At 42.3% G+C, this 20,597-nt stretch overlaps 1 protein-coding gene across 1 annotated transcript in view; it reads right to left on the bottom strand.

The window, feature by feature from the left end:
- The window catches only part of LOC107120693 (cytoplasmic dynein 2 heavy chain 1-like), a gene marked incomplete at its 5' end in the record, with an annotated part of 76,235 nt that overhangs the window by 31,327 nt on the left and 24,311 nt on the right, over positions 1-20,597 (bottom strand). Inside the window, one exon of the mRNA XM_015423464.1 lies at positions 5,218-5,334. Coding sequence (XP_015278950.1) covers positions 5,218-5,334 — 117 coding nt within the window. The remainder of the gene's footprint in view (positions 1-5,217; positions 5,335-20,597) is intronic.

Genomic DNA, 20,597 nt, shown 5'->3' with positions numbered 1-20,597 from the left:
AGTCGCACAGTCGAGTCCGACTCTTCGCAACCCCATGGACCAGATCACGCCAGGCCTTCCTGTCTAAACTAAACATCAAATAGACTAAAGTAATGACTACTGGGGAATTACACAGTTTTAAGGTTCACAATGAAGAAACTGAAATTGTTCAAGATTTTCTATTCCTTGGCTCAATCATCAACCAAACGGGAGACTGCAACTGAGACAGGGAATGGCAGCCATGAACAAGCTAGAAAAGTATAAGGATGTGTCTTTGGTGACCGAGATCAAGATAATTCATATATAGTATCCCCTATTACTATGTATAAGTGTAAAAATTGGACAGTGAAGAAAGCTGACAGGAAGAAAGTTGATTCATTTGAAATGTGGTGTTATTTATTCATTTATATGATACATTTCTGGATCACCCAATCCCTAAGTGCACAGAGCTCTGGGCGATTTACAACAGATTAAAAACACCATCATAACATTATTAAAAACAACATTAAGATCTTAAAATCATCAGTAAATCAATCCCAAATTAGAGACAGTTTTACGGACACTGTGGACCGCTAAAAAGAAAATGAATGGGTTCTAGATCAAATCAAATCTGAATGCTCCCTGGAGGCTAAAATGACTAAACTTTGTTTATTGTACTTTGGTCCCATTATGAGAAAACAAGAGTCACTGGAAAAGACAATAATGCTAGGAAAGTTGAAGGCATCAGGAAAAGAGAAAGACCCAACATGAGCTGGATTAATAAAGGAAGCCACAGTCCTCAGTTTGCAAGACCTGAGCTAGGCTGTTAGTAATAGGACCTTTTGGAGGTCATCAATTTATAGTATCATCATAAATTGGAAGTGACATGACAGCACTTAACACACAGAGTATCGTATATGACATCTTCCCTACCACGTACAACAGTAGTTCCTCTGGATTGTGATCTATTAGAAAGGTACAAAGGTGCTCCCACTCAAAGAAATTACATGATTTTAAATTTGTTTGTTTTAAATAAGTGGCCCTGTGCATACCGTGTTTCCCCGAAAATAAGACACTGTCTTATATTTATTTTTTCTCAAGAAGACACACTAGGGCTTATACCACAAATGCATAGAAATCCTGCTAGGGCTTATTTTGGGGTAGGTCTTATTTTCGGGGAAACAGGGTACTTCATGCTTAGTACTGAATGAAAAGACTACTTAAGAGCATACCATATTATTTGAATAATAAAAGGAGTAAAAATACCCTGTTCTCAGATTTTAACTGGAAACAGATTATATGTATTTAACTCTGGATATGTATTGAATTAATGCAATATCTTGGCAACAATATTTTATCTCTATTACTTCAGGGAAACAAGGTTAACAAATGAAAATGCCAATTTTTTTTTTACTGTAGGCTAATTCTGGCTGTATGCATATGAGTGTGTTAAATTAAATTTCATGAGCTTGAGCCAAGTGACTGACTTATTTTGAATTGTAATTCAGTAAGCAGAACAAAGTTATCACATTTACTGTCAGAGTCAGCAGTGGATAACCCCTTCTTCTTCATCATCTGTCGGTTCCAACCCAGAAGTTGCTTCACAAAATAGCCTGGTTACTAAAATTGATTTGCATAGATTTTCATGCTTTAAATGTATTAGTAGCTTTGCAATCACCACTGTCAAGACAAAGAAACATATCTGGGAAAATTGTGCTACTTTGGGAATCATAATTCCTTTCTTCAGCCTGCACTGTTTATACAGTGAAGTTCCTCACCCAATCCTTGTTAATGGTTTTTACTAGTGGAAACAAGGAAACTATGTCATGCCTAAACTCATGTGGGAGTTCCACTAGATGACATGGCAGCAATAGAAAGGTCACTAGGTTGATAACAATTCACATGGTCAATCTAAAGCTCTGACCAAGTTCCAGTGACCATGGTCTAATTTTTAATGGTGAGACATTAAATCCATACATGGGAATAGACTGTGCGGATATCCATACCGACTCTTAGCCATAGGGTTCCGCAGCCTCTTGGTGTATTAAACCTGCCTTGTTTCTAACATCCTCTCCATAAGCTGTATGCAAATAATAACTCATGTAATGTGCTTCTACTGGTCTGCAGGCTACAAAGAGAGATGAGTCCCACAAATTTTGGTGGTCAGTGACAGCCAGCATTTGTGGTTGTTGTCAACTGAGCAGTCTGCCAAGTTCTCTGATATGTACAGACTTCAGAGATGCTTAATATGCATCCAAAATTCAGTCTGCTCTCGTTACTGTTCATGCCTGAAAGACAGAAACATGACAGGGCCCTTTCTCTGACTTTGTTATGAGCCTCTGACTCATTCTGAACTTTCTGGAATGAAAAGTCATGAAGCCAGAGACAAGGAAAAGGGCTATTGCTGGAAGTGGCAGAAGCGGCTATCATGTTCACTGAATTTGTGCGCTTTTGAATAATTTGTTTGTTTACTAAAAGATTTATATCCTGCCTTTTCTCATGGCTCAAAGTGCCTTATAGTCATAATTAAAAAAATCAGGTAACAATAAACTGGCAGCCAAGAAAGCTGTTATAAAACATACAAGTGTTCCTGATGGACAGCCTGTAACAAGAATTGGGCTGCCACATTTATATAGCTTTGTTAGTGGCACCTTGAAAATGCTAAACAAAATTATGAATAATATTTTAACAGTCTAAAGTTTCTTTATAAGAATTAAAGTTAAAAGGTTTCATGAGCAAATTAATTATATTTATGTAAATGTTAAAAAGTTATAAAAATTGTAACCGTGTCGATTAGTATTCTAGAAAAGACACCAGTGAGCAATCCTTAATTTTGAATGACCATCAGAAAGAAATGTGCTCACAGATAATCATCTTGATGTAAAAAAACCCCCACCTGCAGTGACTAATTATGCAGATTAAAATTCAAATATAACTCATTCAAATCAGTTTAGAAAGAGATGTGTGACTAATGTTAAAAAAATAATAATTATTCAGGTATGCTGAAAAGCTGATTGGTTAGGAGGTTCTATGTGCTACAACAAGAAAGATCTAAATCTTGCTCTGTGAAATATTTTCTCTTTATGAACAGAGGTTGTTCCCACATAGGTTATTTTTTTGAGTTTCAGTTCTTATCTTTGATTAAGGAAGAACTTTTCACTGAACAGCTAAGCAAATTACACAGACATGAAAAGGATTTCTGTTTTTCCTCAAGGTCCTAGACATCTATCATAAATTAATTAGGCTCCAAGGACCTGCCCTATCCACTGGTCTGGCAACCTCTGGGACTGCATAGATTCTTTGCTCCCAAGGCTTCTGTTTTTCCCTGAGGCGTGCCCTGTGGGCTAGCTTAGTGACTCCTTGATTCTCCGGAACCTGAACAGGCACCCTTTGGGTGCTTTAGCATAGCTTAAATAAAACACAGACAAAACAGAAATTGAAAAGCAGAGGTCTTTTGATGACAGGTGAAAATAAAACACAAATATATGATTTTAGCTTTGCAATATTTGATTCACATGTTTCTGTCTAATGGATTATTCATTCCTTAACCAATGGCCCACACATACTGACGTCCAGTTCTAGCAGCCCATGGAAAATAGCCTTGACAATTCACTTGGCACACTTAGGATCCAGCCCAGATAAGAGGTTTTTGTAAGTCAAAACTACAAATGCTTGAAAGCCAACATCTACAACAGGATTCCAAAAAATCTGAGTTCAAGATAAAATCTGTTCATGCTAGTGAATCCCTTTAATAGCCTCGCCACTGGCTGATACAGCTGGAAATCAGCACCAGCTGCCTTAGTTTTAGGTATGTATTCATGGTAGTTATGTACTGCTTTCCCATACTGGTTTTCTTAAACTGATACTTGTCATGGTTTCATATGATTGTGAGAGCTGAAAAAACACCTTGGTTAGCATACCTTGGCAAACATTAGCAGGGAACGGAGGGAGGGATGTGTGCCTGCACGGAAGATCACTTGATGAACAATGGTTACAGGTAAGTGCAACCCCATTTCTATTGTCGTGGCAAGCGCACTTACCAAGGAGGCGGGTGTGGGCTGATCCGTGGAAGACTGATGGTAAGATCACCTATCCCACAGCTGCCTCATTCCAGGTGTAATGGAGTAATGCCGGACAAAAGCTTGTTCTTACTTAAAGGCTGTCCTTTATTTTTCTGGGGAGAAGTACCATTTAATAAACCTGAATAGGATTCTCAGCAGACCTATTTAGAATAGCTCTCTCAGGCTAGAAGAGCTTCCTACAGCCTACACAGCTTTCCCTCAATGCAAGTGGCTCTTCCATGATAAGAAGAGCTACTAAAGTTTAAGACAGCCTCCTTAGGCTAGATGAAGGATTCAACCTTAGTGTAGTGGTAAGATACAGGCTGATATTTATTTCCCGTACATTTTTCAAGAAAGAGGCAAGAAATTAGAATATATATGAAGACTGTACCAGTGCAACCACACAGGAATTATTTTTTACAAAACACAAGCAACATATAGTTAAGGCTGCCAACTCTGGCTTGCAGCATTCTTGGAGATCTGGGGATGATGCTGGTGTGTGCGTGTGTGTCAGTGGTAAAGGGATGCCACTGAGTTCACCATGCAAAATTGCCATTTCCTCCAGGGGAAATAATCGCTGTGGTCTGGAGATCAGTTTTAATTCCGGGAGAACGCCAGGCCCTATTTGGTGGTTGGTAACCCTACATATCATCATTTTAATAAGCATATTTTAGTGAATTTATGAGCCACATGACAGAAGGACCAAAGGTTTCACTGATCATCTCTTGATGGCAGTACAGTAAATTTATCTTATTTCAGTCCTCTCATCTGGACATTCTTAATATGCTCCACTAATTCTCACCTTTCATAAATGTTCCATGAAATGTTTGTGCTTTTCTTGGCCTGTCTACTATTTTTGTTTGTTGAAGACAACTATAACATCTTCCCAGGTGTCTCAACACACGGACTGAGATTTAGTGAGATTCTGGAGGGGAAATGCCTGGCTTGCAGTTTTTTAAAGCATCCTTTCGCCTAGAGCTAATTGCAGCTGATTGTATAAGCAAGTGATATTTTGGATATGGAACAAAAAAAAAATGGTACTTGAAACCAATTTAGATAGCAACTTCTTCATCTTACTGAATTTACATTTTTATAGAAAGCCTTCATTTTCAGGATGCATGCTGAAATTCGCACATTTAACCCAGGCTGTTATTCTGAATGTGGAATTGAAATCTTCTCTAGCTATTGACCTTCTTACCTGATTAAGCTTCTTCCACAGATTGAGGACTGGAGAAAGCTCATTAGACCAGATATCTCTGTCGAATTTGCAGCCAGCAGTTACAGACCTGCTCAAAATCCGAAGTTGTGAAATTACCTGTAAGATAAAAAGATAATATGACAGCGTGCTGACATAGACAGGGTTACAGATAAGTCAAATAAACAGAAATGTCTTTGTGGGGAAAACAATCTAGGATTTTAAGGCTGCAGAGTCCTGTATACTTATAAATTACTTCAATATGCCTCTCAGTCATCATTCCTCCATTCTTGATGTCAATAGGACAGTAACAATCCTAATTGCATGTAAGACTGAATCATGAATGATTGCTAGTTGTCAAGGTTTGTATCCAAACTAAATTTTCCATCAGTGGAATGAACTTTCCTGCCCCCCCTTCCCCACTGCTGCCCACTGATCGCTTCATAGTGCTGCTCCTGTCGGATAGGGGACCTTGAGGAACTGCACGATGGGGTTCTGCAGAGGAAAATCAGTGGGAACTGCCAACCTGGATCCACTCTCTTGTGCTGTCGGTCAGGCAAGGGAGGAAGTACAGATTGATCTGATGCCTTTGTAGTCTTTGTAGTTGTGCCTTTGTAGTAGGGTTGCCAAGTGGGACTTACCTTGCCGGCGGGGGACTCCCGGGTGGATTCTGGCGCGCGCGCGCCGCATGCACATCACAGGGAAGTGACGTTATGACGCCGGGCACACTGGGGGCGGGGCCACGACCATACAAGGGAAAACCACAGAGTTTTCCCTTGTATGGCTGTGGCCCCGCCCCCAGCGTGCCTGGCTCCGCGCTCTGGACATAAATACCGTCACTTCCCTGTGACGCGCACGCTGGGGCGGGGTTCCCCCCGGGGCCTGATTTCCCGGCGTCGGGGAACGGGCCTCTGGGGCGGGGGGTTTTCCGCCCCCCGGGGGGACTTGGCAGCCCAACTTTGTAGTTGTGTCAGCAACTTTAGGAAGTAGGATCTGTTCATCTGGAGGGATAGGCTGCTGGAGGAAAGCAAAGCACTCTGCTTCCCCTGGGCTGACCTTGTGGGAATAATGGAGGCACTGGTGAACTGGAAAAGGCCAAAGCTTATACAGGGAAGGCCTGCAGGGTTCCTACCACCAAAGATCATTGAAGTAAACCCCATTTATAGCTATACTCATAAAGGTTATGTTAAAAAAATCAAGCATAATAATTTATCTAAGTAACCGTATAACTAAATTTTCATATTAAACATGTCCATGATTTTAACTTCTAAATCAGCCACAGAGTTTAGCCATTAATGGCTTGTCAACACATGAATCCTTGGATTTGCACACACCCTTCTTTCTCGTCCCCCCTTCACTCACAGTTCAACCACTATAAGACTTCCTCTTTTGTGGCAAACTAGAGTTTGTGGGGGGTTATTTTAACCACAAACTATGGTTTATTCTCTTCCTTCTAAGCCAGATTGTTAAATTGTGGTTTAATTTTGACATGGAAATTCCAGTTTCAAAGGCAGAGGGTAAATTCTAGTTTATAGTTTGGATGCAGTGATGAACTTCAGTTTGCCATGGAAGTATAAGTATTTAATTGTCAAGCTGTACCCAAGCAGAAGAGGAAGCATGTGAACCCAAATATCCCCGAGGTTCCCTCATGTAAGTACAAACTTTAAGTCTAGCTGTGCATTTTTCTGCCCTCTTGTCATTATATTAACTAAGTGCTGTCAAGCTACAACCAACTCGTGGTGGCCTATCATGGAGTTTTCAAGGCAAGAGATGAGCAGAGGTGGTTTGTCATTGCCTGCCTCTGCATACCAACCCTGGTTGTCCCGCCCAAGTACTAACCATGGCAGACCCTGCTTAGCTTCCACACTCTGATGAGATCAGGCTAGTTTGGGCTATTCAGGCTCATTTTCAAAGAACTGCAGTAGTAACTCTAATACCGACATACCATAACCAGAGGGGTCCCCCCCCTTATTTACGTGTTATTTAAGGTGGCTGGTTCTTTCAAGGTTTTCAACCTAAACTGTAATTCCTGTTTTGCTTGGCCTCACACAATTTTTACAATAAATACACATTAATCTTACCGCAGGGCTGAACTATTTAGTTGTTAAGCATACAGCATTATACACTTGAAGTCCACTTGTTCCTGCATTTTTGATTGATTTTCTAACCTTGGAAAAATACGTGATGATGCAGTGTTTCATTTTCTTTGTTTGTCTGATAAATTAGGTGCTGTTGTTTGGTTCAGCAAAAGCAAATTAAAATAATTTATCAGTCTTACTGGAACATGAAGCCTCACTAGCTGGCAGTCAGTAGAAGTGTAATTTTAACATTTTATAATTGTTGCTATCGATTAATTAGCTACACACTCCGGAAAATAAATTAGAACTTTAAAACAACATATACAAAAATGAAAAAAACCCTTCAACATTTCCTCTCCTAACCAGATACAAAATAAAATGATTTTAAAAGAAAAACATTATGTACTTGGGGTGCACGTTCAGCAAAACTGGAGCTGAAAAAATATCAAAAAAAAAATACCTTATCTGTATTTTCCGGATATTCTTTCAGACAGATATAGATTTGGCCATTTTTAGGCTATTCAAAGTGGCTAGCCCCCCAAAATCCTGAATATATTCTGGATTTTTCAAGAATGCCAGATAGTCAAAGTTAAAGAGTGTTTAAAGGGATCACAGAAACTTTCAAAGCTTTCTGGGTAAACCTGCCACTTGGAGAAGGTTTTTAAAGGGACTGCAAGCCCTTTAAATGCCTTCCCCCCCATTGAAAACAATGGAGGATGAAAGCACCTTCTTTGGGGGTCCATAGAATCGGACCCCCAATCCGATCTTTTTGAAACTTGGGGTGTTTTTTTTAGGAGAGGCACCAGCAGCTATATTGCAAATTTCAAGCCTCTATATAAAAAACAGCCCCCCCAAGCCACAGATACCCCCAGATCGATTCTCCATTATACCCTATGGGGATCACTGATCATAATGATGAGCAGAAAAAAATCAGGAATCCCAGATATTTACAGAATCCAAATACCATACTGGTACTAGGATTTGGGAATATTGGGAAATACCGATTTTTTGGGGGGGTTAATCACCCCTACTACTTATTGGAAAAGTTTTTCTACCTCCGAAATTGCTTTTGGTAAGGAGAAGACGACCTTTGGAGGACGGGAGAGATGCCACAAGACTGGAAGAGGGTGAATGTTACCCCAGTCTTCAAAAAAGGAAGGAAAGATGACCCAGTAAACTACAGGCCAGTCAGCCTGACCTCTGTCCAGGGAAGATATTGGAGCAGATTTTAAAAGGGCTACTCTCTGCACATCCTATGGACAAGTTGGTGACATGGGGAAGTCAGCATGGATTTCTCCCCAACACGTCCTGCCAGTTGAACCTTGTTTCCATCTTTGATCAAGTGGCACATTTACTGGTTTGTGGGAACACCATTGGTGTTATTTACCTGGATTTCAGTAAAGCTTTTGACTGGGTTTCCCATGATGTTCTGATGAGTGAACTGGAGGACAGTGGACTGGACTTTGGAATAGTTAGGTGGATAGGGAACTGATAGGAGAACCACACCCAAATGCCACTAAATGGCATTTCTATAAAGTAAAATGGTTCCTTGCTTTGCTCTGTGTAATAAAATCTTTGGTTCAGGCTTAGTAACCTCTTGGCACCGAAGTATGTCAGTGGTTACCCAGCTCCGCTTGTGCTCATGGCATTCTTCTTCACTGCTTGCTTGGGAAGGCTATGCCATTGGATATCTTTGGATTGCTGGAACTGCCTGAGATGAACCAACATTGGGTAACTTGGAAACTTTGCTCTATGTATTAGCAATGCTGGATAGGCTTAGATTTGTTTTATTTTTCCTTCACAGTCGTGTCTTTTATCTATTTTTGCCCCTTAAATAAAATAACTGTATTTTTAATCTTGTCATGGATTTTGCCTTCATTGACCTCAAAGCCTTATTTCAGAAGCCTTGGCCTTTGACCACCTACCAGCTGTTTTGTGCTTGGACACTCAGTTTGCAGTCCCACTCTGCAGGGCTGACTTTTCTTGTTAATTCCCTGAGAAGTCAGAAAACTTATTGTTTCGTTCCTGGGCTGTTGTGAAAGACTGAAAGGACTGGTGCCACCTACCAAGACTAGGGTGAGATTTAGTCTCTCTCTGGTATTTTGTAACTTTGTTTTGCAGCAACCCTTTGCACACCAAAAGTTCTTAGCTTGGGTTGGGACAAGGACTTTTGACGATTTCATCTAATTGGAGGGAGGTATCCAGCGGAGTGCCACAGGGCTCCATTCTGGGCTCAGTACCTTTCATTTTCTTAAATAAATGATCTGGATGAAAGGGTGGAAGGACTACTCATTAAATTCACAACTGACACAGAATTGGGAAGATTAGCGAACACACCAGAAGATAGAGACAGAATTCAAGTGAGATCTGAACACACTGGAAAAGTGAGTGGATGTGAATTCAGCAAGGATACGAGTAGAGTTTTACACCTGGGTAATAAAAATGAGAAGCACACACAATGGATTACAGGTAGACTGAAAGTTAAATATGAGTAGTCACTGTGATGCAAAACCAAAAAAGGCTAATGAGGTCCTCAGATGTTATCAACATAGGCATAACATCCAAATCACAAGAGGTCACAGTCCCGCTACACACTGCATTGGTCAAGCTGCATCTGGAATAATGTCCGCAGTTCTGGAGGCCTCACTTCAAAAAGCATATGGACAGAATGGAATGGGTGCAGAAGAGAGTGATGGAGATGACCAGGGGCCTGGAGACCAAGCCCTTCGATGAAAGACTGAGGGATTTGGGAATGTTCAGTCTAGAAAAGAAGAGGTTGAGGGGGGACATGATTGCTCTCTTTAAGCATCAGGAAGGCTGTCACTTAGAGGAGGATGGGGGGAGGGAAGTCTTCCTGTTGGCAACCAAGGATATGACTCTCAGTCACAGGATCAAAATTATGGGCAGAATGGTATCAACTGGATTTTAGGAATTTTTTTAACAGTAAGAGTAGTTCAGCAGTGGAATCAGCTGCCTAGGAGGTGGTGAGTTCCCTCTCGCTGGCAGTCTTCAAGCAGCAGCTGGACAAACACTTGTCAGGGATGCTTTAGGCTGATCCTGCATTGAGCAGGGGGTTGAACTAGTTGGCCTGTATGGCCCCTTCCAAGTCTAGGATTCAACAAAATCAAACCTAGAATGCTGTGGTTGCCTAACAACAACTGCTGAGGGCTTCTGTATCTTAAAACTACAGGTGCTCCTTTTAGCATTTTGTTGTCGGCCCCCCCATGCATTTCTTTAGACTTCAGATTTTTCTGCAATTCTGGGGCATTTTTCAGATTTGTAGAAAGCTCTGTCTTGTCCATTCACAACTCCAATTACCAGTTTTAATTATCTCAGATTGGATATGCACATAAGATATGATAATTTAGGTTTTTGTACCACCTTTCCAAAGCAAGTAAAAACTTTGTAACATCACAAATTATCAACATAAAAATAACAGAAGCCATTTAAAAAGCATGAATATATCCATAAAACAGACCTCAGACTGAAAGCAGACCATAAAACTGCTAAAACAACAACAACAAAACTCGCAGTTAAAAGCCTGGGCAAAATGAAATGTTTTGGCATGGCACCTAAAAGACATGCTGATAGAGCATTTCCAAAGATAAGGCGCATGAACAGAAATGATCTCTCTCTACATACTATCCGCCTTGGAAGGTGGGGGTACAAATGCCTCAGAAGGTGGGGGCACAAACACCATGGCCTGGGAGGCAGGTCTTAACTGCAAGGCCAGACTGCCTGGGAGGAAGCACTCCTTCAGGTACCCTGGCCCCAAGCCATTTAGGGCTTTAAAAGGAAAGAACCAGTACTCTGAATTCTGCCCAGAAAAAAAGGGGCAGACAGTTATAGATCTTTCAGCAAGGGAGTGATATTCTCCCTGGAACTAATCCCCAGCAACAGCCTAGCTGCTGCATTTTGGACGAACTGCATTTTTCCAGACCATTTTCTAAGGCAGCCTCATGTCAGAATGCATTACAGTATCATCACACTATTAATCCTCCTTGACTGACCTTGCCGTACTGTTCCATGCATTTGTAACCTCTAGGGGGTTAATACTGTGGAACGTATTACGGAGCCTGCCTCTGGTGGCAACTTGGAGCTCCACCTGGCATAGAATACTGCTGCTCACCTTTTGGCTGGTACAGGGGCACCGTGACTACATCTCCCTTATAAATAAAAGCTGAATGGTGGTGGCACTTCTCTAGAACATTCCACACGCTCCAAAATCAGTTTGCTCAGAGGGTCTCCCTATCCACTGGCTGCTTTGCCCGAGTCCTGCCTCCAACATTCTAAACATTTTGCTCTTCCTCTCCCCCCCATAGCCAGTCAGAACACAGTGGTTATTTGCATATACAGCCTCATTGGCCTTTGCCTCGGAACACAGAGGTCATTTGCATATGCAACTTGATTGGCCTTTGCCTCTAACATTCTAAACAGTTTGCTGTTCTGAGGTAAAATGTGTCCAATCTCGGAGATCACTCAGAATTACAACTGATTTCCAGATGGCAGAGATCAGTTCCCCTAGAGAAAATGGTGGGCTCTGTATCCTTATATACTGCTGAGGTGGCCCCCATATGACAGCCAACTAAAGGAGGAACCGCTTTGGTGGGGACACAAGGAGTCTGTATTCTTGTTTGTAGAGTCAAGAGTTCTGGGGAGGGCTAAAGGACTCACGAGTTGGCTGGGGTGTGGGAATCCTAGTTGCCTCCTTATTGGGGAGATAGGCGTCATTATACCCTGCTGAGGTCGCCACAGCAAATTGACACTGAGTGTCCAAGGCCGGGGCACCCGCCCAGAGCCTCTTTTTAGAGGCCGTTGTATTTATTTCCACAACGGGCCTTTTTCCTAGTTAAACTGATATTACAGTAACTGCACTGGCTACCATTTCACTTCTCAGTTCAGTGCAAAGCACTGATATCTGCATTTAAAGCCTTTCAAAACCTGGGACCTCACAGCTAAAAGGACACCTTCTCTCCATGTAAGCTAACCTCCAACAGAGATGGAATAAACAAACTTTTCTGACAGTGCTTCCTTGTTATTAACTGAGAGCAAATGCAGGCAAAGAACAAGGTTTTTTCAGTAGCTCCCCCTATTTTGGGGGGACTGCCTCCCAGAAAAGATAAGGAAAGCAAATTCTCCTGAGTTTTCATGAGGGCTGTTCAGACCTTCCTTTTTCCTTTAGCTTTTAATTAATGATTTGGGTCATGAGACATTTTTAATGGGAGGCCACTGAAAGAGTTCAATTAATGAAGAGAGTGTATTGGACTGTTTTAAATTGTAATGCATTGTGATTTGAATTATGAGTGGTGTATATATGTATCTTATGGTTTTATTGGATCCTGTATTAATTGACTAATGTTTCTTAGCCACTTCAAATATGGAAAGGTGGGGTATACATCTCTTAAGTAAGTAAACAAACAAGCAAGCTACAGCTCCTGAGCTGTTACCATCCCAAGTCCCCAAGTGATGCAAAAGAGATTCAAGATGTCTCACAATGAGAAAATGACTTCCTTGTAAGCTAGGTTCTGCAATATGAGAATTACTCTGGGATATTTATGAAGTCCCTATGTCCCCCAGGTGTCTGCCCTGGTTCCGTTGACCAGATTACTCCGGGAGTTCTGTGCTCAATGCCCAGGAGCATGTGGCTCCAATTTGGATTGGGATCAGGGCATGCAAGGAAAGAGGGTGTGAACTTGCCCAACTATGCCATTTTTCTGACGTGGAACAGTCCTGGAGAGATGCTATTTGCTCTACTGGGGAAATTTACATGTAGGACATCAGTACATGCAAGTGTTCCTAATGGGCCAAAACAGTGGCTCCTGGAGGCCATTTAATCTCAGGAAAACAGCCTGGAGAAGGAAGCCTCCTCTCCCCATGCACCACAGACCCAATCTAAATTAGGCCCGTGCATGCTTGCGAATTAACTTCCAAGCATGGAACTCCCAGACCACCTCTGTCAACAGGACACATGGGGGACACGAGGACATTGTAATATGTTAATTGGGAATCCCAAATCTCAAACAAGGCAAGGAAGCATTCCTATACAAATCCAAATGACAGCAGCCTGAAGATCTTACAGCCTAATCACTGTACTAACAGGAAAGTTTCAACAGTGCTCAGAGAGAAAATTCTCAAGTATGACACAAAGAAGCTAACAGTATGAGCTGCAGCTCTTTTTCATTCCAGGATCTGAGAGTTCCAATTTCTCTTCTTGTTTCTCATTTACAAATTTTTGCTGTAATTCTGTGGACATACTGAGAGTTACACTGGGAAGACCTATTCTGACGGGGCTTTCCTTGACACATAGTTGAAAATGACTCCATCAGCTTACAAAGATAAACAGATCCACATGCAGGAGAAGAAATGAATGCTCTCATGGGCACTTGTTTGAATAATGATCACTACCTGTTCCTTAGAAAGAAAGTATTATTGCCAAGTATCAGGGACATGCATTCAATTAATACTATTACTGAAGCATAAACTATGTCACCATATCCAGTGGCACTATTAATATTTTCAAGATGCCCGTAAGAGTGGCTCAGTCTCCTAGGGCTACTGAGAGGCCATCATAAACCCACAGACAGATTCATACCAGCAGACCAAACCGAAACGATCATATTTATTTACTTACACTTCATTTAATCCCTGCCTCTCTCTCCAATGGAGACCCAAGGCAGTTTACATCACTCTCCTTTCCTCCACTGTTTCCTCACAACAACTTTGTGAGGTAGTTTAGGCCACCCACCAAGCTTCTATGGCAGAGTGGTGATTCCCAGATCTGAGTCCAATACTCTAACTACCATCCCACATTGGTTCGCATACAAAAACAAATTACACGACTTGCTTGGCTCCATATGCCTTTGGGATGCTCAGGGCTCCCAAAATTTTGTCCCAGTCTTAATGGCCTTGCAGTTCTCTACTATGCCAAAACTGTGAGGCAGCTGCCAGGGATCAGTTAATGATGTTATAACTGTAATGGGAGTAATTACTGTCACTGGCTGCTCTATAAAGAGACATTATAGCAATTTTTCAGAGAGGGAAGGGAAAGGAGGCACAACAGAACTTCTGTAAACCAAAGTTTTATCCGAGACACGTAACACTGAAAGGATCCAGAACACTGAATTGGAAAATACCACACTATTTAAAAATGTTTCACGTTTCACAAGCCATGTAATTTCATGCCTAGCATTAAATCTATTTTATTTGCGGTGAAATTCAGTACACAGTATAACTGAAACGAGGAACTATCTGTTTATTTACTCATATCTATTCAACAGTTTTCTTCTGACAAAGCAAACACTACAACCATAACATTATATTCAAAGATGAATGATTACACTGCATTTTGTAAGACTTCCAGAAGAGACTTTCTTCAAAAACCCCTTACAGAACTTTTAAAGTATAAAACCTATAATTTTTAAATATTTCACCATATAAAACTACACAATAACCCTTTTTGTACCTACACATCATTAAGAAAACAAGGCAAGTACTCTGCTGCCACCTACCAGAATTAGATCAAGATGGGTAGCCGTGTTAGTCTGTCTGCAGCAGTAGAGAAGAGCAACAGTCCAGCAGCACCTTAAAGACTAACAAAATATGTGGCAGGACAGGAGCTTTCGTGAGTCACTCCTCACTTCTTCCGATGGACAGATGGTCTCCCATTCTAGCTGTATCTGAAGACGTGAGCAGTGACTCGTGAAAGTTCATACCCTGCCACTTATTTTGTTAGTCTTTAAGGTGCTACTGGACTCTTGCTCTTTTCTACACTTACTAGAATTAGTTACTGTGTTATATCTGTCTCAAACTCAGTGTCTCTCTGTGTGTGTGTAACCAAATAAAAACTATTTCTTCAGTTGCTATCAACTGTATTTGAAATTATCTCTCTTTCCATCTTAGGGTTGCCAAACCTGTTTATTCCTGCGGCGGGGTGCTCCCGGCCGGCGTCCCGGCCGTGCGCACGCCGCATGCACGTCACCCGGATGTGACGTGATGACACATCCGGGTGACGTGCACGCCGGGGTGGGGTTTCTCCTGGAAATCGGGCCTCCAAAGCGGGGGGAAATCCGCCCCCCCGGGGGGATTTGGCAGCCCTATTCCATGTTCATTTCAAAAGGCAGCTTGAAGAATACCCACTAATTCCTTATTTATAATTATGTTATCCATCCTGAATTAATACTAACTAAATAATTCCAGATGTCATGGACACAATATAAACTATGCATCGAAAAGCATGGCTGCTGATGGGGGCTCAGGCCAGAGGGATAAAATCCCTGGGCAATGTGAGTGCCTCCTGCTGATAGCTGACTGGATGGTTGGGTTCAGGGGCTGGACTTGACAAAGGGAGCTTTGACTCTCGAAAACTTGTATCCTAATGATCTTGTTGGTTCTCTGAGGTGCTGCTGGACTCGACCCTGGCTGTTCTACTGCAGACCAACACGGCTGCACTCTCCAACTACCTTAAAAATAGCTTGAAAAAGCTAAAAGCTTTTTTAACTGCTTTGAGTCTGAAAAGATAAAGGGATAGAAATGTTTAAACAAATGTAATAAATAACTAAGCAGAACCGGGTTTGATTCCCCACTCCTCCACTTGCAGCTACTGGATGACCTTGGGCAAGCCATAGTTCTGTCAAAGCTGTCCTTGAAAAAGAGCAGTTTCTGGCAGAGCTCTCTCAGCCCCAGCTACCTCACAGGGTGTCTGCTGTGGGGAGGGGAAGGGGAAGGGATTTTTAAGCCACTCTGAGACTCCAAGTGAAGGGCGGGGTGTAAATCCAATCTCTTCTCCTCTTCTTCTTCTTAATGCCCAGGATCTACGGCCTACTCCACCACTGCACACTCAGGATTGCAGATCCAGGCTGGCAGCAGCAAGAGGACAGAAATGATGAGCGAAAGGTAGTGGAGAGGGCTGCGGGTCATAGCCAGGTCTTGGGCATGGCCACTGCCCACCTGATGCTATTGTCTTCTCACTGCTGCCAGGGAGATCAGCCTGGCCTTCAGCAGCAGAGCTGAATGGGTGGCGGTGGAGCAGTCTGTGGGTCCCAACCTATCGCAGCCACCTGCTTGATTCTGCTGTCCTCCTGCTAAGCTTTGGTAAGTGGCATATTCAGTGAACTAGCAGCTCTCCCCCCCCATGGATACCACTTAGCAAGGCCAGTGTGCTGTAGTGGTTAGGAGTGGCAGACTCTAATCTGGAGAACCGGGTTTGATTCCCCACTCCTCCACATGCAGCCAGCTGGGTGACCTCAGGGTCAGTCACGGTTCTCTCAGGGCTGTTCTCTCAAGAGTTGTTTTCTCAGAGCTCTCTCAGCTCCACCTACCTCACAGGGTGTCTGTTGTGGGAGGGGAAGGGAAGGAGATTGTAAACCGCTCTGAGACTCGAGTGAAGGGCGAGGTATAAATCCCTGAGCAATACTGGAGAGTACAGTGTGCATAGTGGGGAAATTTATTTACTGTATTGGTATCTCAACCACAGACCCTCCCTGGATGGTCAGAACATTAAGTTTATCCTTTTCAATCAATGCAACTATCCTATAAGTTAGCATGAATAACTGGTTCAAGGTAAATCAGGAAGCATTATGGCTAAATGGGGACCTGAACCCAGCATCTCAATTTCAACTCTCTAATCACCCAATAACATTGTGGTTTGCTTTCCTGCAGAAATAAGGCTATATATTACTCATTACCTCCCCTACCTCCCCAACTTTAGGTGCAGTAGCTTCATTGCTATATTATCACTAAAGGGCTCATCTATAGTAATGTGTAATGATTTTTACAGTCCTATCGACGATGGCCTTCAAGGTAACAAACAAAAAAGAGCAGATCCCAATTCAAGATGCTTAAAATCCAAAATCTGACAGAGGTAGTGGTGGTGACATAAGAGGAAAGGATAACAAGGGATCAGTGCCAGAAGCCCCACACTTGTCCCTTTAAGCACATACGAAACGATTCATGCTAACGAGTCATATGACCTGCTTGAAGTTTGGGCTGGGTATGGATGGTGTGAGGGGAGCCCAAAGGTAATGTGTGCCTGGGGCAATGGCGGCTTCCCACTAGTACTGTGGGAATGCGGTCTTCAAGCCCATGTGATTTACTACTGAATGTATGTAAAATGGAACCAATCCCATACTTACTGCTCCTCCAGGATTTTATCTGAAGAATTATTTGAATGGTACATACAAAGGGAAAAACAACAACTGGGTATAAGGTAAAATGTCTTATCCTTCTACCAGCCCTTTCTGTGGATTGGCTCATCAGCCAAGGTTTATATGCATTCTCCTGAGTAAACGTAGCACTCATGGGATAAGAGGACAGGTTCTCTTATGGATTAAGAACTGGTTAAATGACAAGAAGCAAAAAGTGAGATTCAATGGACGATTCTCACAATGGAGGGAAGTAAGCAGTGGGGTCCCACAAGGATCAGTATTGGAGCTGGTACTATTTAATTTATTCATCAGTGATCTGGAACTAGGGGTCACTAGTCTAGTGGCCACATTTGCAGATGACACAAAATTATTCAGGATGGTGAAAACCAAGGCTAAAAACATAAGAGAAGCTATGTTGGATCAGGCCAATGGCTCATCCAGTCCAACACTCTTGTGTCACACAGTGGCCAAAACCTAGATGCCATCAGCTCCATCAGTGGGGCCAGAACTTCAAAAGCCCTCCCATCTGGGCTGTAGCTACAGCGGGGTTATTGGAGGCTCTGCCCCCTTCCTTAAAGCCCCTGGCTTCTTAAAGGCCCCCCTTCTTTCCAAAAGCATTTAAAGGGATCTTTTAAATGCTTTTGAGAAGAAGGGCACATGCCCTCTCCCTCTTGCAGGATTTAAAGGGCCCTTCAGCTGATCCACAGGAAGCATGTGCCCTGCTGATCAGCTGGAGGGCCCTTTAAACCTTGCAGGAGGGGAGGGAGAGGGGTGTGCACCACCACCCTTCATTATGGCAAATAATGGCAGAACCACCAGAAAAAGAATTCCCCCACAAGCCACAAAATCCTGGCTACAGGCCTGCCTCCCACTGTTGCACCCCAAGCAACAGAGCACCACTGTCCAAGACACAGTGTTCCCTCTATACCTTGTAGCTACTGGCCACCAATGGACCTCTGCTCCATATGTTTATCCAATCCCCTCTTGAAGCTGCCTGTACTTGTTGCCACCACCACTTGCTGTGGCAGTGAATTTCACTTGTTAACTACTCTTTAGGTGAAGAAGTACTTCCTTTTATCTGTTTTAAACCTACTGCTCATCAATTTCATTGAGTGCAAAAGAGTTCTTGTACTGTGAGAAAGGGAGAAAAGTACTTCTTTCTCTGCCTCCTCTATCTGCGAAGAGCTCCAAGAGGACCTTCACAAACTGGGTGAGTGGGTGACAATGTGGCAAATGAAGTTCAATGTTGGTAAGTATAAGGTGATGCATATTGGGGCAAAAAAAGCCCAACTTCAAGGATAGGTTAATGGGGTCTGAACTTGCTAAGACTGTGAGGGAAAAAGATCTTGGGGTTGTCGCGGATGGCTGAATGAAAGTGTCAGCCCAGTGTGCTGCAGTGGTGGAAAAAGGCAAACTCTATGTTAGGGATTATTAGGAAATGGATTGAGAATAAAACAATCAATATTGTAATGTCCCTAAGGGAAGTAATATATGCTGTTGAAAAAAGCAGATCAAAATGCAGTTGCCTTCTGTACCCTCTTTGCTTGAGCATGGGAGAACTTTTTTCTTGCTGCCCCTTTCTCCTCCACAGCACCCTTACTATGCATGGAGAGCCACAGTGGTCAGGACAGCTGCCTGAGCAAAAGGGATGGAGTGGATCAGGCCCACAATTTGCAGCATGTTTACTTGGAAGTATTTTACTTTCTGTGGGAATTGGAAAGTATGCTCAGGATTGCCACCTTAAGAACATAAGAGATGCCAATGACTCTACTTTCTGTGGGAATTGGAAAGTGTGCTCAGGATTGCCACCTTAACATTTTTCTCCCTCTGTCTTTGGCATGTGAGAGAAGGAATTGTCAATATTTTGACACACAGATAAATTTAATGTATGTATATAGCTAGGTGAGATGTGGAATGGTATGGTACAGCTTGATCTCAGAAGCTAAGCGGGGTCTGTACTTGCAAGGGAGACCACCAAGGAAGACTCTAGAGGAAGGCCATGGCAAACCACTTCTGCTTCTCACTTGCCTTGAAAGCCCTTGCTGGGGTCATCATAAGTCAGTTGTGACTTGATGTCACATACATACAAAGCTAAGTATCTGCGTGCTTGACTTGTGTTTTTGAAATTCACCTTTCCAAATCTTTTTTTAAAAATGGAGATAAAGTTCTTCTGTATTAAAAAAAAACTGCAAAGAAATAAGTACTTTGGATTCCTGTATAGAAAACTAAGTGGCATAGCATCCATCACTACTTTCACTTAATCTTTTTTTGGCATTTTAAATCATTTATTTACTTACTTAGTCAAGCAATATGCAACCAGACCAAAGGTCTGTTAGCATGAGGTAGTGATAAAGATTCCCAACTATAATAATACCATTCACATTATAAGGGCACTGAACATTATGAGGGCATAGATTGTTTTGGTACGATTCTAAAATATGCATTCTAGTCTTGTACATGTACAAATTATAATTTATAGTGGTGATTTGCAAGATGAGATTTTTACTAAGTATCAGAAGTAAAATGTGCAGGCTTTATACAATGTCAAGGAACTGCATCAGCATATTTTTCAAGGGAATTAGGTCTTAAAAGCTTGAATACAAATCACAGCAGACATGCTAGCTTATGCAATTTTAACTTAAGCAAACTGAGAGTGAACCTCTGTGTCCCAGGGAAATCTGTTCATTCTGCCAGCTGTGAATATGAATATAATCAAATTTCAAAACTATGTGCCATTTGTTCCTTTGAAAAGGGCATGCACTACATTTTATTAGTAATATAGCCAGTCAGTCAATTTTTATTTGTAGATAACCATAGGTTGCTATAAAAAAAAAGGGGGGGGGGAGGCTTTTAAAAAAAACAGACGATGAGGGACATATGGATGAGCACATCCATTTATACTGCTGCAGTTATAAAATGCTCAAAGCCATAGGCTCCGTTTGGATGATACCCTCTATGAGCCTCTGGGTGCCTTTGGAATTCTGACATAGCATGGTGGGCACAGCCACGGAATGGCTGCCACAGGAGGTGGAATCAGCCACAAAATGGCTACCGCAGCTTACACTCAGATACACAGTGAAAATCCTTTCGGCAACTGCTGCTAAGGCAACATTTTCAAAAATCTGCACAGCCAATCAAATCTCCAGTGGTCTCTCAGAAGCCT

This window comes from Gekko japonicus, unplaced genomic scaffold (assembly GCF_001447785.1).
Source record: "Gekko japonicus isolate JY-2015 unplaced genomic scaffold, Gekko_japonicus_V1.1 scaffold2258, whole genome shotgun sequence".
In the NCBI taxonomy this organism is placed as follows: Eukaryota; Metazoa; Chordata; class Lepidosauria; order Squamata; family Gekkonidae; genus Gekko; species Gekko japonicus.
Note: the sequence above shows the minus strand (reverse complement) of the source record. Positions and strands in the feature narration are given on the sequence as shown.